The sequence below is a fragment of the Notolepis coatsorum genome (assembly GCF_963971535.1).
Source record: "Notolepis coatsorum genome assembly, chromosome: 1".
Taxonomy (NCBI): domain Eukaryota; kingdom Metazoa; phylum Chordata; class Actinopteri; order Aulopiformes; family Paralepididae; genus Notolepis; species Notolepis coatsorum.
Genome location: NC_140165.1, coordinates 94,365,963 through 94,390,183, shown reverse-complemented (window position 1 = coordinate 94,390,183; position 24,221 = coordinate 94,365,963). Strand labels below are relative to the sequence as shown.

General features: G+C 45.8%; 1 protein-coding gene across 1 annotated transcript in view; it reads right to left on the bottom strand.

Moving 5' to 3' along the window:
- LOC311243239 (dysferlin-like) overlaps positions 1-24,221 on the bottom strand; it is a gene marked incomplete at its 5' end in the record, with an annotated part of 264,898 nt that overhangs the window by 167,071 nt on the left and 73,606 nt on the right. The window contains 7 exon segments of the mRNA XM_084332384.1: positions 18,729-18,813; positions 19,940-20,113; positions 20,808-20,891; positions 20,893-20,930; positions 20,933-20,950; positions 22,368-22,473; positions 23,477-23,591. Coding sequence (XP_084188510.1) covers positions 18,729-18,813; positions 19,940-20,113; positions 20,808-20,891; positions 20,893-20,930; positions 20,933-20,950; positions 22,368-22,473; positions 23,477-23,591 — 620 coding nt within the window.

The following is a 24,221-nucleotide window of genomic DNA, read 5'->3' as shown; positions in this document are numbered from 1 at the left end:
CACGGTAATATTACACGCTAAAACTCACCCCAGTCTCCGCGGGCCGTTGGGCGATCAGCGTGGGGTAGACAGTTTTCCATTATGGGATGTTGAAATAGTCGGTCCATTTCCAGGTTGTATAATAATATATACGTCCAAATCATGTTGTTTTTTCGAGTTATTTGCAGCGATCGATGTTCACTGTGTGAAGACGGAGTCTCTCTAACATTAGCGAGTGCCCGGACCCCATATGGAGTGAGTCCTACCGGGTTAAAGGTTGACATCCGGTTTCGATCTGCCGATCGGCCACCAGATGGCGGTCTTGAACCGCTAGAGGATTGAGAGGAGATCACACTTGTGTCTCAGGCCAGCGGAGGGACATTATGGATCAGATCGCAGATTTTTGAAATATTGATATAAAGACGACGTAAAGCGTCCCCCGGCAACTTTAGCATCGCCAGCAAAGACGTCTAAAGACGCCCCCTGGCAGTCAAAGTGTTTTAAATACAAAGAAATTGTTTTAATAGTTTACAATAAAAAAATAATCATAATTTTTCATCTCTGTGTTATAATAATTTTCTCCCTCCTGGAGAAATTAACCGAAGGAGCGAAACTGTGCCCACTCTCTCTAACACTGTCACTGACTGAGGCAGCCCATACTCACTGACTCACAGTCTGCCAGCCTGGTACCATTATTTTGATTGACATTTGGAGGCTTTTTGGACACTAGGGCGTTTTTTTTTTTTGTTTATTCGTCCTATTGCTTAATTATTAGCCAATACGATTTGAGCTGGGTTGGGCTTAGCTCCTAAGCCTTAACACGGCCCAGCTTGGTTCTAGGTAGGGGAATATATTCTAATTTTGCTTCATCCCCCCCCCCCCGGCCAATCAAATCACATTAAAAGCTAAACGTGACAAAACGAATATAATTGTCGACTAGCTTGCTTGCTAGCGAGTCTTGTGAATGTCTAAACAAACGGCAATGTTTGATTGATTGAAAACTTTATTAACGATGCAATGAAGCATACAACAAGCACTACATTGGCCAGGTAAGCTAACTAACGTTGTCAGAGTGTAATACTGTGTTATTATTTGACGGGCCGCGGAGCCAAATAAAACTCTTGACTTGACTTGACTAGCCATACTGTACATGGTGACTGCCTAGGCTTAGCTAACGGCTAATGTTAGCTCCCTCCATGTAACCCGGTGAGTTAGCCTAGGCTAGCTAACGGCTAACATTAGCTCCCTCCTCCATGTAACCCGGTGGGTTAGCCTAGGCTAGCTAATGGCTAACATTAGCTCCCTCCTCCATGTAACCCGGTGGGTTAGCCTAGGCTAGCTGACGGCTAACATTAGCTCCCTCCTCCATGTAACCCGGTGGGTTAGCCTAGGCTAGCTAACGGCTAACATTAGCTCCCTCCTCCATGTAACCCATGGGTTAGCCTAGGCTAGCTAATGGCTAACATTAGCTCCCTCCTCCATGTAACCCGGTGGTTTACCCTAGGCTAGCTAACGGCTAACATTAGCTCCCTCCTCCATGTAACCCGGTGGGTTAGCCTAGGCTAGCTAACGGCTAACATTAGCTCCCTCCTCCATGTAACCTGGTGGGTTAGCCTAGGCTAGCTAACGGCTAACGTTAGCTCCCTCCATGTAACCCGGTGGGTTAGCCTAGGCTAGCTAACGGCTAACATTAGCTCCCTCCTCCATGTAACCCGGTGGTTTACCCTAGGCTAGCTAATGGCTAACGTTAGCTCCCTCCTCCATGTAACCTGGTGGGTTAGCCTAGGCTAGCTAACGGCTAACGTTAGCTTCCTCCTCCATGTAACCTGGTGGGTTAGCCTAGGCTAGCTAACGGCTAATGTTAGCTCCCTCCTCCATGTAACCTGGTGGGTTAGCCTAGGCTAGCTAATGGCTAACGGTAGCTCCCTCCTCCATGTAACCCGGTGGGTTAGGCTAGGCTAGCTAACGGCTAACGTTAGCTCGAATGACGGGGATTCGGGGGGGAAGCCATATTGCACTGCGGAGACACGTTGTGAGCGTGAGTTTGTTTACAGTCTCTGAATTACTATTTTTCAGTAACTAGCACAACACTGCCGATATCTGGTCTGGCCCATGGACTATAGTAGCTATAGCTGTATCTATTGTTTACACTTGAAATGTGTATTTTTATTTAGTGTGCATTTTTATTTAGTCACAATATTATTTGGCTTAAATATAAAATTAAAATTAAAAAAATGTATAAACTTTTTTAATAAAAAAGATTTTCATAACTTTTTTTTTGGCATCCTCTGTTATTTTACCCACTGGAGGATGGGCTCCATCACCTCTTCCACACTGACTCTCAACACAGGTATCCCCCAGGGCTGCGTGCATGACTGTGTGGCCACACAGAGCTCCAACACCATCATCAAGTTTGCTGACGACACCACAGTCATTGGCCTGATCACCGGCAATGACGGGTCGAAGTATAGAGAGGCAGTGAGTGCACTGGCAACATGGTGCCAGGATAACAACCTCCACCTCAACGTCAGCAAAACGAAGACAGCGGCTCTTCTTCCTCCATAGGCTGAAGAGATTAGGCATGGACTCCAAGATACTCTGCGACTTTTACCGGTGCACTATAATCCTGACTGGCTGCATCACTGCCTGGTATGGCAACTGAAGACGACAGGAAAAATCTTCTGCACCAAAGACTATAAATATGATCATGGATTTGTATATCTTTTCACGACCCATCAAAAGTCATCTTGCAACCCCAAGGTTGGTCTAAACTGGGTAGTACTCTACTGTATTCCTACTGTATACTGTACTGTATTATAAAGACCTAATGGAGGACACACACACATACACGTACACACAGAAAGAGAGAGAGAGAGAGAGAGAGAGAGAGAGAGAGAGAAGTACTGTACATACTAATGTACATACAGAAGTACATTAGCAGTACTGCATGCAGAATTGTGCAAAAACCTACTTTAGGTCCACAGACACACTGCCAATAATGCATGCAGGGCAGAACTCGGCCAATACCCCCTAATCATTCAAATTCAAAAGCGAGCCATAACATTTTAGACACACCTCCAATCAAGTGACCCCCACTCCTACCACTACAAAGCCCTTCAGAGCCAAGAGATGAACCCAGATAAGAGTCCCCTCTGCCAGCTAGTCAGAAATCTCTGCCCACAAATGCCTCAGGACAGATACCAAAAAATCTGGCCCAACCAAATAACCTCAAAACAAAAAGAAAACTATATAGAATTTTGGAACAAAGCAACCAAATCTCAAAGTAAATTAGAATTCTATTTGACCCTAAACAGAGAGCAGGCCCGGACTGGCCATCGGGAGCACCGGGAGTTTTCCCGGTGGCCTGGCCTGCACAGATTAAAAAAAAAAAAATTATTAAAAAAAAAAAAAATTATAATTTTTTTTTTTTTTTTTTGCCAGGCCATTGTTTTTAGTTGTGGCGGCGGCGCGGCGCGATAGTTAGATAACCTAAATGGGTGGGGAACAACCAGGATTTCACTGTCTGCGACAGAGTTGGAGAACTATCTGACTCTCTCCCTCACGCAGATCACACACACACAATGGAGCCGTGCTGCCGCTTGTGATTGGTGGAGGCGGGACCAGGCGATACAACTGATTGACAGCGGAGGCGGCGAATGGAATGGCAGACGGCACTCAGATGCAGAATAACAGACAGGCAATGAGCCAGGTAGTGAGGGACTCGGGAGAGATACAGTAGAGCGAAAGTCAATTAACGTTGATGTCAAGATGGACAGTGGAAGAAAGAGAAAGGGTGGAGGAGAGAGGGATAAAACAAAGAAAAAGAAAGGCCCTTACAGGAGAGAGTGGTTAACTGTATTATAATAGTAAATAGAAAAATATGTTGTGCTCTTGCTTTTTTCTTTTTGAAGGTGGAGAGAGTAGCATTGCTAGTGCCACAACAGTTTTATTTGAGGTCCATAACAGTACATTGTACTAAGCAATTGTTGGCTCATTAGTTTGTGATTCACATGCACTAAAATTCACCAGAATGCAGGAAATTAAGTCTTTGTAACAAAAATAATCCTGGTGGGGGACCCCCAGACCCCCCGCTTAAAAAGTGGCCTGATTGGGGCTATATTTCGCGCTATATCTCCCGGTATGAATTATTTCCCCAGTCCGGCCCTGACAGAGAGTACATGGTGGCAGAATACCTGACTACTGTGAGTGAGATAAAATTAAGAAAAACATTGACACGGTACAGACTGTGTGGACACAGTCTAGCCATAGAAACAGGCCGTCACAGGCAGAACTGGCTGCCCAGAGAGGCCAGGCTGTGTTCACTTTGCCATCAGGGGGAAATTGAGACAGAACTTCACTTCCTGCTATACTGTGAGAAATACAAGGACCTAAGAGAAGTCTTCTTTGATAAAATAAACAAAATTGATGCACAGTTTATCCATCTCCCTGATCACCAAAAGCTACTATACATGTGTGGGGAGAAAAGTCAGTGTACAGCATTAGCTGCAATATATGTAGACGGTTGTCACAAAATAAGAGAACAAGCCCTGTAAAAAAAAAATGTATCTGAATGGCCACACTTTAAAAATGACTACCCGATCGAGTGACTATTTTGTAAATTAATATGTTTCTTGTTGATTGTCCTTACTGTTATTACTAATGTTATGATATTTTATTGCTTAATATATATGTTATTGTTTGTATGTTGAACTTGCTTTGGCAATAAGTATGTTAATATTTCATGCCAATAAAGCCTATTTGAATTTAATTGAATTGAGAGAGAGAGAGAGAGAGAGAGAGAGAGAGAGAGAGAGAGAGAGAGAGAGAGAGAGAGAGAGAGAGAGAGAGAGAGAGAGAGAGAGAGAGAGAGAAACCTGAGTAAATGTATAACTTTTTTGATGATGAATTTGGCCAGAAAAAGTACAAATGCACAATAACAATGTATGCACGTGCCCATGCACACACACACAAACGCGCGCACACACACACACACACACACACGCGTCAGCTCTACCGTGGAGCGGCTGTCGGGTCACGGTCTAGTTATTGTACGGCTGGTAACCATTAGCGACTGCACTGCCAATGGTTACCATGGTGACAACCTGTTGGCCCCACCCCTCAAATTAGAAGCAGGGGCTCGCTCCCAGAATGCAACAGGTGGATGACAGATGGGCAGGCCACAATGTGTGTATGTGTGTGTGTGTGTGTGTGTGTGTGTGTGTGTGTGTGTGTGTGTGTGTGTGTGTGTGTGTGTGTGTGTGTGTGTGTGTGTGTGTGTGTGTGTGTGTGTGTGTGTGCGTGCGTGCGTGCGTGTGTGTGTGAGAGAGTTTGTGGGGTCATAAGGATGTCATCCTCATTTTAGAAATGAAGATGTTACAGAATGATGAAGGGAGGAGAAGAGGAGAGAGGGAGGAGAGAGAGAGGAGGAGAGAGGGAGAGGAGAGAGGAAGGAGAAGAGGAGGGAGGGAGAAGAGGAGAGAGAAGAGGAGGAGAGAGGGAGAGGAGAGAGGAAGGAGAAGAGGAGGGAGGGAGAGGAGGAGAGAGAAGAGGAGAGAGAGAGAGGATGAGAGAAGGAGAGGAGAGAGGGAGAGGAGAGAAGGCGAGGAGGAGGAGGGAGAGAAGGAGAGAGAAGAGGAGGAGGGAGAGGAGGAGAGAGAGAAGGAGAGAGGGAGAAGAGGAGGAGGGAGAGGAGGAGAGTGTCTGTGTCTGTCTCTCTGTGTGTGTCTGTCTCTCTGTGTGTGTCTGTCTCTCTGTGTGTGTCTGTCTCGCTGTGTGTGTCTGTCTCTCGGTGTGTGTCTGTCTCTCTGTGTGTGTCTGTCTCTCTGTCAGTGTCTGTCTCTCTGTGTGTGTCTGTCTCGCTGTGTGTGTCTGTCTCTCGGTGTGTGTCTGTCTCTCTGTGTGTGTCTGTCTCTCTGTGTGTGTCTGTCTCTCTGTGTGTGTCTGTCTCGCTGTGTGTGTCTGTCTCTCGGTGTGTGTCTGTCTCTCTGTGTGTGTGTCTGTCTCTCTGTCAGTGTCTGTCTCTCTGTGTGTGTCTGTCTCTCTGTGTGTGTCTGTCTCTCTGTGAGTGTCTGTCTCTCTGTGTGTCTGTCTCTCTGTGTCTGTCTCTCTGTGCGTGTCTGTCTCTCTCTGTGTCTCTCTCTCTCTGTGTGTGTCTCTCTCTCTCTGTCTGTCTCTCTCTCTGTGTCTGTCTCTCTCTGAGTCTGTCTCTCTCTGTGTGTGTCTCTCTGTGTGTGTCTGTCTCTCTCTGTGTGTGTCTCTCTGTGTGTCTCTCTCTCTCTCTCTCTCTCTCTCTCTCTCTCTCTCTCTCTCTCTCTCTCTCTCTCTCTCTCTCTGTCTCTCTGTGTGTGTTTCTCTCTGTGTGTCTGTCTCTCTCTGTGTGTGTCTCTCTGTGTGTCTCTCTGTGTGTGTGTGTGTCTCTCTGTGTGTCTGTCTCTCTCTGTGTGTGTCTCTCTGTGTGTCCCTCTCTGTGTGTCTCTCTCTCTGTGTGTGTCTCTCTGTGTGTGTCTCTCTGTGTGTCTCTCTCTCTGTGTGTCTGTCTCTGTGTGTCTCTCTCTCTGTGTGTCTCTCTCTGTGTGTGTCTCTCTGTGTGTCTCTCTCTCTGTGTGTCTCTCTGTGTGTCTCTCTCTGTGTGTCTGTCTGTGTGTCTGTCTCTCTCTGTGTGTCTCTCTGTGTGTGTGTCAATTCAATTCAATTCAAATAGGCTTTATTGGCATGAAATATTAACATACTTATTGCCAAAGCAAGTTCAACATACAAACAATAACATATATATTAAGCAATAAAATATCATAATATTAGTAATAACAGTAAGGACAATCAACAAGAAACATATTAATTTACAAAATAGTCACTCGATCGGGTAGTCATTTTTCAAGTGTGGCCACTCAGATACATTTACAGGGCTTGTTCTCGTATTTTGTGACAACCGTCTACATATTTTGCAGCTAATGCTGTACACTGACTTTTCTCCCCACATGTATAGCAGCTTTTGGTGATCAGGGAGATGGATAAACTGTGCGTCAATTTTGTTTATTTTATCAAAGAAGACTTCTCTTAGATCCTTGTATTTCTCACAGTATAGCAGGAAGTGAGGTTCTGTCTCAATGTCCCCCTGATGGCAAAGTGAACACAGCCTGGCCTCTCTGGGCAGCCAGTTCTGCCTGTGACGTGTGACGGCCTGTTTCAATGGCTAGACTATGTCCACTCAGTCTGTACCGTGTCAATGTTTTTCTTAATTTTATCTCATTCACAGTAGTCAGGTATTCTGCCACTGTGTACTCTCTGTTTAGGGTCAAGTAGAATTCTAATTTACTTTGAGATTTGGTTGATTTGTTCCAATATTCTATATAATCTTCTTTTTGTTTTGAGATTATTTGGTTGGGCCAGATTTCTTGGTATCTGTCCTGAAGCATTTGTGGGCAGAGATTTCTGACTAGCTGGGAGAGGGGACTCTTATCTGGGTTCATCTCTTGGCTCTGAAGGGCTTTGTAGTGGTAGGAGTGGGGGTCACTTGATTGGAGGTGTGTGTAAAATTTGATGGCTCGCTTTTGAATTTGAATGATTAGGGGGTATTGGCCAAGTTCTGCCCTGCATGCATTATTGGCAGTGTGTCTGTGGACCTTAAGTAGGTTTTTGCACAATTCTGCATGCAGTACTTCTAATGGGTGTTTTTCCCATTTTGGGAAATCTTGGTTAGTTAATGGACCCCACACTTCGCTGCCATATAATATTATTGGATTTATTACAGAATTTAGAATTTTGAGCCAGGTCCTAATTGGGATGTCAATTGGAATTTTCCTTTTGATGGCATAAAAAGCCCTTCTTCCCTTCTCCTTCAGTTCATTCACAGCCATATTGAAGTTACCATTATGATTTATTTTCAATCCCAAATATGGGTAGCTTTTTGTGTTTTCTAATATGTGTGTGCCTAATTTAAATGTATTATGTGAACTCTGAGACTCGTGTCTCCTTGACTCATGATTCTCCTAGATCTATCTGCAGCCTTCGACACAGTCAACCACCAGATCCTCCTTGCGGCCCTCGCAGGAATGGGAGTGGCTGGCTCTGCGCTGACATGGCTGTCATCATACCTCAATGACCGCTCCTACCAAGTGTCATGGAGAGGGACCCTGTCGGCCACCCGCCCCCTGCGGACGGGTGTCCCCCAGGGCTCGGTTTTAGGACCCCTTCTCTTCTCCCTCTACACTAAATCACTGGGTAACATTATCACGTCTCATGGCTTCTCCTACCATTGTTATGCCGACGATACTCAACTCTTCCTCTCCTTCCCTCCCTCAGATATCCACGTCTCTGTGCGGATCTCGGCCTGTCTGTCCGACATCTCAGCCTGGATGACGTCCAACCACCTCAAACTGAACCTAAGCAAAACAGAATTGCTCCACCTGCCGGCCAAATCCTCCCCCCTAACCGACCTTTCAATCACAGTCGAGAATGCAGCTGTGACTGCGTCCCCGACCGCCAAGAACCTTGGTGTTGTCCTCGACGACCAGTTGAACTTCTCTGCTCACATCGCAGCGACGACCAGAACCTGCCGATTCCTCCTGAGCAACGTCAGAAGGATACGCCCCTTCCTGACAAAAGAAGCCACCCAACTCCTCGTCCAATCAACAGTCATCTCCCGCCTCGACTACTGCAATGCACTGCTCGCTGGCCTCCCGGCCACTGCCACTAAGCCTCTTCAACTCATTCAGAACGCAGCGGCCCGCCTGATCTCAAACCTACCGAAGTCGGCCCATGTCACCCCACTTCTTAGGGACCTGCTTAAAAAGTGGCCTGATTGGGGCTATATTTCGCGCTATATCTCCCGGTATGAATTATTTCCCCAGTCCGGCCCTGACAGAGAGTACATGGTGGCAGAATACCTGACTACTGTGAGTGAGATAAAATTAAGAAAAACATTGACACGGTACAGACTGTGTGGACACAGTCTAGCCATAGAAACAGGCCGTCACAGGCAGAACTGGCTGCCCAGAGAGGCCAGGCTGTGTTCACTTTGCCATCAGGGGGAAATTGAGACAGAACTTCACTTCCTGCTATACTGTGAGAAATACAAGGACCTAAGAGAAGTCTTCTTTGATAAAATAAACAAAATTGATGCACAGTTTATCCATCTCCCTGATCACCAAAAGCTACTATACATGTGTGGGGAGAAAAGTCAGTGTACAGCATTAGCTGCAATATATGTAGACGGTTGTCACAAAATAAGAGAACAAGCCCTGTAAAAAAAAAATGTATCTGAATGGCCACACTTTAAAAATGACTACCCGATCGAGTGACTATTTTGTAAATTAATATGTTTCTTGTTGATTGTCCTTACTGTTATTACTAATGTTATGATATTTTATTGCTTAATATATATGTTATTGTTTGTATGTTGAACTTGCTTTGGCAATAAGTATGTTAATATTTCATGCCAATAAAGCCTATTTGAATTTAATTGAATTGAGAGAGAGAGAGAGAGAGAGAGAGAGAGAGAGAGAGAGAGAGAGAGAGAGAGAGAGAGAGAGAGAGAGAGAGAGAGAGAGAGAGAGAGAGAGAGAGAGAAGAACCTGAGTAAATGTATAACTTTTTTGATGATGAATTTGGCCAGAAAAAGTACAAATGCACAATAACAATGTATGCACGTGCCCATGCACACACACACAAACGCGCGCACACACACACACACACACACACGCGTCAGCTCTACCGTGGAGCGGCTGTCGGGTCACGGTCTAGTTATTGTACGGCTGGTAACCATTAGCGACTGCACTGCCAATGGTTACCATGGTGACAACCTGTTGGCCCCACCCCTCAAATTAGAAGCAGGGGCTCGCTCCCAGAATGCAACAGGTGGATGACAGATGGGCAGGCCACAATGTGTGTATGTGTGTGTGTGTGTGTGTGTGTGTGTGTGTGTGTGTGTGTGTGTGTGTGTGTGTGTGTGTGTGTGTGTGTGTGTGTGTGTGTGTGTGTGTGTGTGTGTGTGTGTGCGTGCGTGCGTGCGTGTGTGTGTGAGAGAGTTTGTGGGGTCATAAGGATGTCATCCTCATTTTAGAAATGAAGATGTTACAGAATGATGAAGGGAGGAGAAGAGGAGAGAGGGAGGAGAGAGAGAGGAGGAGAGAGGGAGAGGAGAGAGGAAGGAGAAGAGGAGGGAGGGAGAAGAGGAGAGAGAAGAGGAGGAGAGAGGGAGAGGAGAGAGGAAGGAGAAGAGGAGGGAGGGAGAGGAGGAGAGAGAAGAGGAGAGAGAGAGAGGATGAGAGAAGGAGAGGAGAGAGGGAGAGGAGAGAAGGCGAGGAGGAGGAGGGAGAGAAGGAGAGAGAAGAGGAGGAGGGAGAGGAGGAGAGAGAGAAGGAGAGAGGGAGAAGAGGAGGAGGGAGAGGAGGAGAGTGTCTGTGTCTGTCTCTCTGTGTGTGTCTGTCTCTCTGTGTGTGTCTGTCTCTCTGTGTGTGTCTGTCTCGCTGTGTGTGTCTGTCTCTCGGTGTGTGTCTGTCTCTCTGTGTGTGTCTGTCTCTCTGTCAGTGTCTGTCTCTCTGTGTGTGTCTGTCTCGCTGTGTGTGTCTGTCTCTCGGTGTGTGTCTGTCTCTCTGTGTGTGTCTGTCTCTCTGTGTGTGTCTGTCTCTCTGTGTGTGTCTGTCTCGCTGTGTGTGTCTGTCTCTCGGTGTGTGTCTGTCTCTCTGTGTGTGTGTCTGTCTCTCTGTGTGTCTCTCTGTGTGTGTGTGTGTCTCTCTGTGTGTCTGTCTCTCTCTGTGTGTGTCTCTCTGTGTGTCCCTCTCTGTGTGTCTCTCTCTCTGTGTGTGTCTCTCTGTGTGTGTCTCTCTGTGTGTCTCTCTCTCTGTGTGTCTGTCTCTGTGTGTCTCTCTGTGTGTCTGTCTCTCTCTGTGTGTGTCTCTCTGTGTGTCCCTCTCTGTGTGTCTCTCTCTCTGTGTGTGTCTCTCTGTGTGTGTCTCTCTGTGTGTGTGTCTGTCTCTCTGTGTGTCTCTCTGTGTGTGTGTGTGTCTCTCTGTGTGTCTGTCTCTCTCTGTGTGTGTCTCTCTGTGTGTCCCTCTCTGTGTGTCTCTCTCTCTGTGTGTGTCTCTCTGTGTGTGTCTCTCTGTGTGTCTCTCTCTCTGTGTGTCTGTCTCTGTGTGTCTCTCTGTGTGTCTGTCTCTCTCTGTGTGTGTCTCTCTGTGTGTCCCTCTCTGTGTGTCTCTCTCTCTGTGTGTGTCTCTCTGTGTGTGTCTCTCTGTGTGTCTCTCTCTCTGTGTGTCTGTCTCTGTGTGTCTCTCTCTCTGTGTGTCTCTCTCTGTGTGTGTCTCTCTGTGTGTCTCTCTCTCTGTGTGTCTCTCTGTGTGTCTCTCTCTGTGTGTCTGTCTGTGTGTCTGTCTCTCTCTGTGTGTCTCTCTGTGTGTGTGTCAATTCAATTCAATTCAAATAGGCTTTATTGGCATGAAATATTAACATACTTATTGCCAAAGCAAGTTCAACATACAAACAATAACATATATATTAAGCAATAAAATATCATAATATTAGTAATAACAGTAAGGACAATCAACAAGAAACATATTAATTTACAAAATAGTCACTCGATCGGGTAGTCATTTTTCAAGTGTGGCCACTCAGATACATTTACAGGGCTTGTTCTCGTATTTTGTGACAACCGTCTACATATTTTGCAGCTAATGCTGTACACTGACTTTTCTCCCCACATGTATAGCAGCTTTTGGTGATCAGGGAGATGGATAAACTGTGCGTCAATTTTGTTTATTTTATCAAAGAAGACTTCTCTTAGATCCTTGTATTTCTCACAGTATAGCAGGAAGTGAGGTTCTGTCTCAATGTCCCCCTGATGGCAAAGTGAACACAGCCTGGCCTCTCTGGGCAGCCAGTTCTGCCTGTGACGGCCTGTTTCAATGGCTAGACTATGTCCACTCAGTCTGTACCGTGTCAATGTTTTTCTTAATTTTATCTCATTCACAGTAGTCAGGTATTCTGCCACTGTGTACTCTCTGTTTAGGGTCAAGTAGAATTCTAATTTACTTTGAGATTTGGTTGATTTGTTCCAATATTCTATATAATCTTCTTTTTGTTTTGAGATTATTTGGTTGGGCCAGATTTCTTGGTATCTGTCCTGAAGCATTTGTGGGCAGAGATTTCTGACTAGCTGGGAGAGGGGACTCTTATCTGGGTTCATCTCTTGGCTCTGAAGGGCTTTGTAGTGGTAGGAGTGGGGGTCACTTGATTGGAGGTGTGTGTAAAATTTGATGGCTCGCTTTTGAATTTGAATGATTAGGGGGTATTGGCCAAGTTCTGCCCTGCATGCATTATTGGCAGTGTGTCTGTGGACCTTAAGTAGGTTTTTGCACAATTCTGCATGCAGTACTTCTAATGGGTGTTTTTCCCATTTTGGGAAATCTTGGTTAGTTAATGGACCCCACACTTCGCTGCCATATAATATTATTGGATTTATTACAGAATTTAGAATTTTGAGCCAGGTCCTAATTGGGATGTCAATTGGAATTTTCCTTTTGATGGCATAAAAAGCCCTTCTTCCCTTCTCCTTCAGTTCATTCACAGCCATATTGAAGTTACCATTATGATTTATTTTCAATCCCAAATATGGGTAGCTTTTTGTGTTTTCTAATATGTGTGTGCCTAATTTAAATGTATTATGTGAACTCTGAGACTCGTGTCTCCTTGACTCATGATTCTCCTAGATCTATCTGCAGCCTTCGACACAGTCAACCACCAGATCCTCCTTGCGGCCCTCGCAGGAATGGGAGTGGCTGGCTCTGCGCTGACATGGCTGTCATCATACCTCAATGACCGCTCCTACCAAGTGTCATGGAGAGGGACCCTGTCGGCCACCCGCCCCCTGCGGACGGGTGTCCCCCAGGGCTCGGTTTTAGGACCCCTTCTCTTCTCCCTCTACACTAAATCACTGGGTAACATTATCACGTCTCATGGCTTCTCCTACCATTGTTATGCCGACGATACTCAACTCTTTCTCTCCTTCCCTCCCTCAGATATCCACGTCTCTGTGCGGATCTCGGCCTGTCTGTCCGACATCTCAGCCTGGATGACGTCCAACCACCTCAAACTGAACCTAAGCAAAACAGAATTGCTCCACCTGCCGGCCAAATCCTCCCCCCTAACCGACCTTTCAATCACAGTCGAGAATGCAGCTGTGACTGCGTCCCCGACCGCCAAGAACCTTGGTGTTGTCCTCGACGACCAGTTGAACTTCTCTGCTCACATCGCAGCGACGACCAGAACCTGCCGATTCCTCCTGAGCAACGTCAGAAGGATACGCCCCTTCCTGACAAAAGAAGCCACCCAACTCCTCGTCCAATCAACAGTCATCTCCCGCCTTGACTACTGCAATGCACTGCTCGCTGGCCTCCCGGCCACTGCCACTAAGCCTCTTCAACTCATTCAGAACGCAGCGGCCCGCCTGATCTCAAACCTACCGAAGTCGGCCCATGTCACCCCACTTCTTAGGGACCTGCACTGGCTCCCCATTGCTGCACGAATCCGCTTCAAGGCCCTCGACCTAGCATACCGTGCGGCAAAGGGAACCGCTCCCGCCTACCTCCGGTCAATGGTCTCTAACTACACACCCTCAAGACCCCTACGCTCTGCATCTTCTGGCCGCCTCAGACCTACTCCTATCCAAGCTCCGGGAGGGTCATCAAAGAGAAGTCGCCTATTCTCAGTCCTTGCCCCACAATGGTGGAATGAACTACCCACCCCAGTTAGGACAGCCGAATCACGTCCAATCTTTCGCCGTCGACTAAAGACGCACTTCTTCAACCATTATCTGAATTAAAAAAAAAAAAAAAAAAAAAAAAAAAAAAAATGTAACCCTAACTAACCGTACTGTCATGCACTTGTCCTAATAAACTAACCTACACTGTAGCACTCAACACTTTGATGAACATTGTTGCTCAGCTGATAGAGTTGTGCCCTTCCTGATGGCTTGTCGTACAGAACTTGTAAGTCGCTTTGGATAAAAGCGTCAGCTAAATGACTAAATGTAAATGTAAATGTCATGACTTTAGTCTTCTTCATGTTTACGTTCAGGGACCATGTCTGGCAGAACTGCTGGAGGATGTCTAGGTTCTGTTGTAGACCCTCTTTAGTGGCTGACAGCAGAACCAGATCATCTGCATACATCAGTAATTTTACATTGGTATCGTGCAGAATCAGACCGGGTGCAGTGGAAAGTTCTAATAAATTTGCTAATTCATTTATATATATATTAAACAATGTTGGGCTTAAATTGCACCCCTGGCGGACTCCGTGACCCTGGGTGAAGAAATGTGTTCTTTTATTGCCAATTCTAACAGCACATCTGTTTTTTGTGTACATGGATTTGATCAAGTCATATGTATTTCCTCCAACACCACTTTCTAGAATTTTGAAGAAAAGACCTTTGTGCCAAATTGAATCAAAAGCTTTTTCGAAATCGACAAAGCACGAATATATTTTGTTTTTCTTCTGTTTTACGTGAATGTCAATTAAGGTTTTAAGAGTGTATATATGGTCAGAGGTACGATAATTTGGTAAGAATCCGATTTGGCTTTTACTTAGAACGCTGTGTTCCGTAAGGAATTATATGAGTCTGGTGTTGATGATACTACATAGAAGTTTGCCCAAATTACTCGTCACACAGATACCCCTATAGTTTTTTGGGTCATGTTTATCTCCACTCTTGAATATTGGGGTTATGAGTCCTTCATTCCAGACATCAGGAAAATAGCCTAAATTTAGTGTCAAATTGAATAATTTTAAAATAGCCAATTGGAATTTTTCAGAGCTGTGTTTAATCATTTCATTTAATATGCCATCTGTACCACAGGCCTTTCTAGCTTTAAGGCACTGGAGTTTTGATTTAAGCTCTTGTTCTGTGATTGGGAAGTCTAGAGGGTTTTGATTATCTTTTATGATATCTTCCCATTTTTGTAATTTTTCACATATCTGGCTGGTTTCCGTTTTTGTATTCAACGGTACAGTTGTAAAGAGTGATGTGAAGTGGTTTATCCAAACATCCCCATCTTGGATAGCCATTTCTTCCGGCTTATCTTTATTCAATGAGTTCCAGTGGTCCCAGAAGGAGTTAGAGCTTATAGAGTCCTCTATTTTGCATAATTGTTTATTTACGTGATTGTTCCTTTTAGTTCTGATGGTCTTTTTGTAGTGTTTCAGTGATTCACAGTATTGGAGGCGTAAGGTGTCATTTTGTGGGTTTATGTGTTTCTGGTTTGATATTCTTCTTAGCTGTGTTCTAAGAACTTTACATTATTTGTCAAACCAGTGGTCCTTTTTAGTTTTTCTCTGTTTGTTACCTGATCATTTTAATTTGGACTTTATTGCGGTTCTTTCAAATATATAATTGATGTGTTCTACAGCTAGGTTGACTCCTTCGACACTGTTAGAGTATGGCGTGGCTAGGAACGTATCTAACAATGATTGTGTCCCATCACTGGTGATGGCTCTCTGGTAGTCCTGCATGCTGTTCTGGGACCATCTGTAGTATTTGGGGATGTTGTGTAGTTTACTGGGCTGTGTAGGGGGATTTTTGAGGGACTCAGTTCTCTTCATGTATGCAGTGATCTGACTGTGGTCGGAGAGTGGGGTCAGGGGTTTGACTGTGAATGAACTGAAAGATACTGGATCCAGATCTGTTATCTGTTACTGTGCTGCTGCCAAGGGGTGAGCAGTAAGTGTACCTTCCTTGTGAGTGCCCTCTCACACACCCATTGACAAGGTAGAGACTCAGTCCTCTACACAGCTGTAATAAATCCTTCCCATTTTTGTTTATGGAAGTGTCATGGTTATTTATAGGGGACTGGTTTACATGGTTGCATATGGTGTGGTCAGATATGAATTTGTCTCCATGTGTACTGGTGAAATCAGGGTGGGTTCCCGTTCGGGCATTGAAGTCACCGCAAACAAGCACATGACCTTGACTTTGATAAAGACATATTTCTGACTCAAGGTTGGAGAAGATGTCGTCTGAGTAATATGGAGACCCAGTGGGTGGTACGTATATTCCACAGATAAATAGGTCTCTTTGAGAGGGGATTACTTCTTTATTTAGTTTTAACCAAATATGATTGTTCCCGGTTTTTATAATCTGTATTGACTGGTGGAGTTGTGATTTGTACCAAATTATCAATCCCCCTGAGTCTCTGCCCTGACTAATATGTTTTGTTTTATTTGATGGCAAAATGACCTCTCTATAGTGAGGAGGGCAGTGTGTGTCTACATCTTCTCTGCACCATGTCTCAGTTAGGATTAAGAGGTCATTGTTTGTTATAGCCTGTAAAAAATCTGAGTCTCTACTCTTAAGGCCGAATGTTGAAGAGCAAAGACCCTGTATGTTCCAACAACTGATGGCAAATGATTGCATTTTGTACAAAAAATATATAAAGGTGTTCAAAGGGGGGCGGCTACGTGGCGTAGTGGGCAAGGCGCTCGCCACGAATGCGGAGACGCTGGGCTCGCCTGTTCGAACCCAGCGCTCCACATTGCTTTCAGTTTAGCTGGTCGTTCATACTAATACACATTGGCCGTATTAGGGGGTGGGAAACTGATGGGTGGGGATCGGGCGTTGTGGACAGCGACTCCTACAGGTCGGTTGGTGCGCCTGCGCAGTAGAATCAGGAAGTGTCGGGAGCAGCGTGAGCCTCCCACGCGTTACTCCTCGCCACTGAGAGATCGAGCCGCGCAGGTGAAAAGATGCGACTGCTGTTACCTCAAGTACCGGAGGGGACTTGTGCTATGTATGACTTAGTCCACATTGCAGCCGGCTTGTGGGAGGCAAGAAACAGCGTTCGTGACAGGGGAGGGTTGAATTGGATGATACGAAATTGGGATGGGAGAAAATATAGAAAAATGGGAGAAAAAGTGGATAAAAAAAATAAAATAAAGGTGTTCAAAGGGTATAAAGGTTATAAGGTATAAGGGTATTCAATCAATGAAAAATATATATAAAGGTGTTCAAAAGGTATAAAGGTTATAGGGTATAAAGGTATTCAATCAATGAACAAACATCACAGAATAAATTTAACAACAACAAAGGCAACAGCAGGCAATTGGCCTGCTTTTTCTTTTTCTTTTTTGGTCGACTGCTAGCTTGTAGTGAGAAGTTTACTGCATAGCGTGTATAACATTTGTTTGATCTCATTCAGCTCTGATGTGGGTGGGGGGGGGCCTGGTCAGGGCGGATGCATAGGTCATCTCCTGTGGCGGACGGTGAGGGGTCGGCTGGGGGGACGTCTCCTCTCACTGGGTGGGTTGGAAGGGTGTGGTGTGGGTGGGGCGGGTGCATAGGTAATCTGCTGCTGGGGGCGGTTGAGGGGTCGGCTGGGGGAATGTCTCCTCTCACTGGGTGGGGTGGAAAGGTGGGGTATAGGTGGGGCATAGGTTTGTGGGGTGACTCCTCGTGGGTATCTCATGGTCCTGTGCTTTCTCGGAGAGGCCGGTGTGTGTCTCTCTCTGTGTGTCTCTCTGTGTGTGTCTCTCTGTGTGTCTCTCTGTGTGTGTCTCTCTGTGTGTGTCTCTCTCTGTGTGTCTCTCTGTGTGTGTCTGTCTCTGTGTGTCTCTCTGTGTGTGTCTCTCTCTCTCTGTGTGTCTGTCTCTCTCTCTGTGTGTGTGTCTCTCTGTGTGTCTCTCTCTGGGTGTCTCTCTCTCTGTGTGTCTCTCTCTCTGTGTCTCTCTGTGTGTGTCTCTCTCTGTGTGTCTGTCAATTTCAATTCAATTCAATTCAAATAGGCTTTATTGGCATGAAATATTAACATACTTATTGCCAAAGCAAGTTCAACATACAAACAATAACATATATATTAAGCAATAAAATATCATAATATTAGTAATAACAGTAAGGACAATCAACAAGAAACATATTAATTTACAAAATAGTCACTCGATCGGGTAGTCATTTTTCAAGTGTGGCCACTCAGATACATTTACAGGGCTTGTTCTCTTATTTTGTGACAACCGTCTACATATTTTGCAGCTAATGCTGTACACTGACTTTTCTCCCCACACATGTCTGTCTATGTCTCTCTGTGTGTCTCTCTGTGTGTGTCTCTCTGTGTGTCTCTCTCTGTGTGTGTCTCTCTGTGTGTGTCTCTCTCTGTGTGTCTCTCTGTGTGTGTCTCTCTGTGTGTGTCTCTCTGTGTGTGTCTCTCTGTGTGTCTCTCTCTGTGTGTCTCTCTCTGTGTGTGTCTCTCTGTGTGTGTCTCTCTGTGTGTGTCTCTCTGTGTGTGTCTCTCTGTGTGTCTCTCTGTGTGTGTCTCTCTGTGTGTGTCTCTCTGTGTGTGTCTCTCTGTGTGTGTCTCTCTGTGTGTGTCTCTCTGTGTGTCTCTCTGTGTGTCTCTCTCTGTGTGTCTCTCTCTGTGTCTCTCTCTCTGTGTGTCTCTCTGTGTGTCTCTCTCTGTGTGTGTCTCTCTGTGTGTCTCTCTCTGTGTGTCTCTCTCTGTGTGTGTCTCTCTGTGTGTCTCTCTGTGTGTCTCTCTCTGTGTGTGTCTCTCTGTGTGTCTCTCTCTGTGTGTGTCTCTCTGTGTGTCTCTCTCTGTGTGTCTCTCTGTGTGTGTCTCTCTCTGTGTGTCTCTCTGTGTGTCTCTCTGTGTGTCTCTCTGTGTGTGTCTCTCTGTGTGTCTCTCTGTGTGTGTCTCTGTGTGTCTCTCTGTGTGTGTCTCTCTGTGTGTGTCTCTCTGTGTGTCTCTCTGTGTGTCTCTCTGTGTGTGTTGTCTTACTATCAAAGAAGCAGGAGATGGTGGGGCGGTTCACTCCGAACGTCGTGGTGACCGTCTTGTCGTCGTTCTTGTCCTCTATGCTGCTCTGCAAGGAGAGAAGGGGAGAGAAAGGGAGAGAAAGGGAGAGAAAGGGAGAGAAAGGGAGAGAGAAACATTACAAAGACGGAAAAGAAGAAGGGAGTGAAAGGAGTCACAGTAGAGGAGAAGGAGAGACTCGAGTAATGAGATACTCTCTATATTTAAGTAGAAGTACTCTTACTTCAGTACAATTTTACTTAAGTGGAGTAAGTGCACTCTCTCTCTCTCTCTCCCTCCCTCCCTCCCTCCCCCTCTCTCTCCATATCTCAGTCCCACTCTTTCCTTCCATCCCTCCCTATCCCCCCTTTTCTTTATCTTCCTCTCTCTCCCACTTCCCCCCTTCCCTCCCTCTCTCTCTCAGTCCCTCTCTCTCAATCTCTCAGTCCCTCTCGTTCTCCCTCTCTCTCTCTCTGTCCCTCTCTCTCAGTCCCTCTCTCTCTCTCTCTCTCTCTCAGTCCCTCTCGTTCTCCCTCTCTCTCTATGTCCCTCTCTCTCAGTCCCTCTCTCTCTCTCTCTCTCAGTCCCTCTCGTTCTCCCTCTCTCTCTCTGTCCCTCTGAGAACCCTTTCTGTCCCTCTCTCTCTCTCTCTCAGTCCCTCTCGTTCTCCCTCTCTCTCTCTGTCCCTCTCTCTCTGTCCCTCTCTCTCTGTCCCTCTCGTTCTCCCTCTCTCTCTCTCAGTCCCTCTCGTTCTCCCTCTCTCTCTCTGTCCCTCTCTCTCAGTCCCTCTCTCTCTCTCTCTCAGTCCCTCTCGTTCTCCCTCTCTCTCTCTGTCCCTCTCTCTCAGTCCCTCTCTCTCTCTCTCTCAGTCCCTCTCGTTCTCCCTCTCTCTCTCTGTCCCTCTGAGAACCCTTTCTGTCCCTCTCTCTCTCTCTCTCAGTCCCTCTCGTTCTCCCTCTCTCTCTCTGTCCCTCTCTCTCTGTCCCGCTCTCTCTGTCCCTCTCGTTCTCTCTCTCTCTCTCTCTCTCTCTCTCTCTCTCTCTCTCTCTCTCTCTCAGTCCCTCTCGTTCTCCCTCTCTCTCTCTGTCCCTCTCTCTCTGTCCCGCTCTCTCTGTCCCTCTCGTTCTCCCTCTCTCTCTCTCAGTCCCTCTCGTTCTCCCTCTCTCTCTCTGTCCCTCTCTCTCTTTCTCTCTCACCAGAGAACACTCCAGAGCGAAGATGGCGGCTGGTCCTGTCTTCTCCAGGGGCTCCATTCGATACCGCCACCTGCGTCGTCGGAAGGAGTCTGTCTTCCTTGGCTTCAGGTGGAACCTCCAGCCAAACAGAGAGGCGTACTCCCACCCCTCCCTCTCTGTCTCGTCTGGTCGTTGCTATAGAAACAGACAGAGAGGCAGACAGACAGACAAACAGACAGGCAGACAGACAGACAGACAGACAGACAGACAGACAGACAGACAGACAGACAGACAGACAGACAGACAGACAGACAGACAGACAGACAGACAGACAGACAGACAGACAGACAGACAGACAGACAGACAGACAGACAGACACACAGACACACAGACACACAGACAGATTATCAAAGTGTCACTTTTATTTGAAGAGAGGCATTTGGTCGCTGTTAGAACAAGCAAGCAGGTTGTAATGAAAATTGAAGGGGCTGCAAGCAATAATCTGTGTGACTAGACCGCCATCTAGTGGTTATTAAGAGTATTATCAACTCCTGAGATCAGAGCCATAGTTTTGCCTTAATCCGGTTCTTGTGTGTTCCGTTTCCATGGTACCACAGCATTCTGTGTGTGACATCCACAGAACCTTTAGAACGGTTCAGAAAGTATTGCTTTCCTCCTCCAAAAAAATGTGATTAATGAATTTATCATTGAATTTATTTGTTTACGTTTGTTGTTGTTTACATGTTTACATCCCTTCCCTACTTCCCATTTCTCCACGTGGAACGCACCTGATTGGATAAATGACATGCTGGTGCTCTAGTGTGACATCTAGTGGCTGAATGTTATCTATAGCACCTTCTTCACAAATCAAAATCAAAAAAGGTCTCACCTTCCTGAGAGCCTCCATCTTCTGCTGGTCTCTGCGTCGGAGTCGGATCCATCTGCGCCTGCGGTTGGTGTGGTACATCTTCTCCCGCCGGCACCCAGGACTTAGGACGCCGGTCTGGAGGATGGGGATGCCGTACTCCCAGCCTAGAGAGAGGAGAGAGAGAGAGAGAGAGACTCTGCTCACAAACCACAAGCAGAGCCACCAGACAGAAACCACACTGGACTAAATTCAAATTATAAGAAAACAAAAAGAAAACGATCTGACACATTGGAAAGAAACAACCCAAAACCAGAGCAACATTGAAATGCTATTTGGCCCTAAACAGAGAGTACACAGTGGCAGAATACCTGAGCACTGTGACTGACCCAAAACTACTCCTTGACTAGTACAGACTCAGCGAGCACAGCCTACCATTGAGAAAAGCCGCCATAGGCAGACCTGGCTCCCAAGCGAAGACAGGACTGTGCACCCACTGCACACAAGATGAGGTGGAAACCGAGCTCCACTTCTTAACAACCTGCCCACTATACCAAGACATCAGAGACATATACTTCCCACAAATTGCAAACACCCAAAGAGACTTGAAAACATGGACAATAACTCAAAACTCCCATACCTACTGGGAGAAATACAAGAATGTGCGAACACAGCAGCCAGATTTGTGAGCTGCTGTGACAAGAAACGGACATCCAATGGAATGCAACCACCATAAAGACTGTACAAGAAATTCCTTCTGTAATGTACTGATTTATTTTGTTTTCTCTGTTTGATTGTTTTGTCTTGTTTGGCTTTGGCAATGTAAACGTATGTTTCCCATGTCAATAAAGCCCATTTGAATTGAATTGAATTGAATTGAATTGAATTGAGAGAGAGAGAGAGAGAGAGAGAGAGAGAGAGAGAGAAGAGAGAGAGAGAGAGAGAGAGAGAGAGAGAGAGAGAGAGAGAGAGAGAGAGAGAGAGAGAGAGAGAGAGAGAGAGAGAGAGAGAGGAGAGAGAGAGAGGGAGAGGGGAGAGGGAGAGGGAGAGGAGAGAGAGAGAGAGAGAGAGAGGAGAGAGAGAGAGATGGAGAGAGAGAGAGCGAGAGATGGAGATGGAGAGAGAGAGAGAGAGAGAGAGAGAGAGGGAGATCGGAGAGAGGAGAGAGAGAGAGAGAGAGAGAGAGAGAGAGAGAGAGAGAGAGAGAGAGAGAGAGAGAGCGAGAGAGAGAGCACGAAGAGAGAGAGAGAGAGGAGAGAGAGAGACGAGAGAGAGAGAGAGAGAGAGAGAGAGAGAGAGAGAGTCTAGACAGTCTGGCCTACACAGTAAAGACTGCTCCAACAGCATTATGTCGAGTGTGTGTGAGTGTGTGTGTGTGTGTGTGTGTGTGTGTAGGTCGTGTGTGTGTGTGTGTGTGTGTGTGTGTGTGTAGGTGTGTCTGTAGGTGTGTGTGTGTGTGTGTGTGTGTGTGTGTGTGTGTGTGTAGGTGTGTGTGTGTGTGTGTGTGTGTGTGTGTGTGTGTGTGTGTGTGTGTGTGTGTGTGTGTGTGTGTGTGTGTGTGTGTGTGTGTGTGTGTGTGTGTACCTTGGTCGTCGACGGCTCTGTTAAGGTCTTCGCTCCACTCCACCTCATCCCACACCCAGCCTGGAGGACACTCCACCTCATCCTTAGGTACCGCCTTCTCCCCATTCTACACACACACACACGCACGCACACACACACACATACACATGAATGCACGTGAATGCACTCTATTGTGGCCTTAGTCTAAACAACATTAAAAGGCCAATACCTGCTGAAAGTCTTGACAGTGTTTCTAAAATCATGTGGGTAGAAACAGAGGACAACTGCTTCCTTTTTTTTTATCCACTTTTTCTCCTTATTTTTCAATTTTTTTCTCCCATCCCAATTTCGTATTTCCAATTCTCCTCTCCCCTGTCTTGAACGTTGCTCGACTATGCCTCCCACTGGTCGGTCGTAGGGAGGATAGAAGCCTTGCATCACGTGTCCCCTCCGCCTGATTGCTTTTACCAACGCGTTCGTGTTTCCGCGTCTCTGATTGGCCAGGTCATGTGACATGTACGCCCAATCGTGGGACCGAAAGTTTCTACACTGGTTAAGCTTAGGCGCTCTTTCGAAGTTGGTTAAGGTTAGAGTTTGTCTTAGAGCATGGCGATAGAATGCCTGCCCTGATTCCAAACTCTAACCTTAACCAACTTCGAAAGAGTCGCCTAAGCTTAACCAGTGATAAACTAGGCGTTAGGTAGTTTGCAGGCTGTTCGACCCGGAAATAGGCGTAGAACTTGCCATCCCACGATTTGCGCACATGTCACATGACCTGGCCAATCAGAGCGCAAAACGGGAACCCGGAAACACGAACGCGTTGGTAAAAGCATAGACGCGTCCCCTCCGGTACACGAGGAGGCAGCCTGTTGCATCTTTTCACCAGACAGCACGGACTCTCAGTGGCGAGGTGTAACGCATGGGAGGCTCACACTACCCCCGCTACTTCCTGTCTCTGCTGTGCAGGCGTCCCCCAACCGACCTGTAGGAGTCGCTGTCCACAACGTCCAATCCCCACCCATCGACTTCCAATTGAGATAGTATGACGACTGGTCCAAGCCAGAGGCAATGCTGACACCGGGATTCGAGACCGGAGTCTCTTGCAATGGTGACGAGTGCAACAGACGAACCACATCAGTGTATCCCTCAGGCATTCCAATCCACTGTCCCCCTGGGAGCCTCATCTGATTCTCAAACACTTCCTCAGTGAAGGTCATGTGACCAGCATCTACATCATACAGCAACCTGGAAGAGAAAGATGGGGGGATTCATTACCAAATCAGATTTAACTATACTTGCTTGTAGGCAGTCCACATTAATAATAATAATAATAATAATAATAATAATAATAATAATAATAATAATAATAATAATAATAATAATAATAATAATAATAATAATAATAATAATAATAATAATAATAATAATAATAATAATAATAATAATAATAATAATAATAATAATAATAATAATAATAATAATAATAATAATAATAATAATAATAATAATAATAATAATAATAATAATAATAATAATAATAATAATAATAATAATAATAATAATAATAATAATAATAATAATAATAATAATAATAATAATAATAATAGATCAAATTTTATATAGCGCCTTTCATAGAACCCAAGGTCGCTTCACAATCAGGACAAAAAATAGGGCTAGGGAAATAGTGGGAAACAAGGGGATGAGGGAAGGTAAGGGATAATGGATAATGGACCTAATCTAATCTAAACTAACTGATGGGGAAAAGCCTTGGTGAAGAGGTGTGTTTTTAGAGCAGTTTTGAAGGTGTCCAGGGTTGGGGCGTTGCGGATTTCGGGGGACATTAGACAGCTTCATACTGACAACTTACACACACAC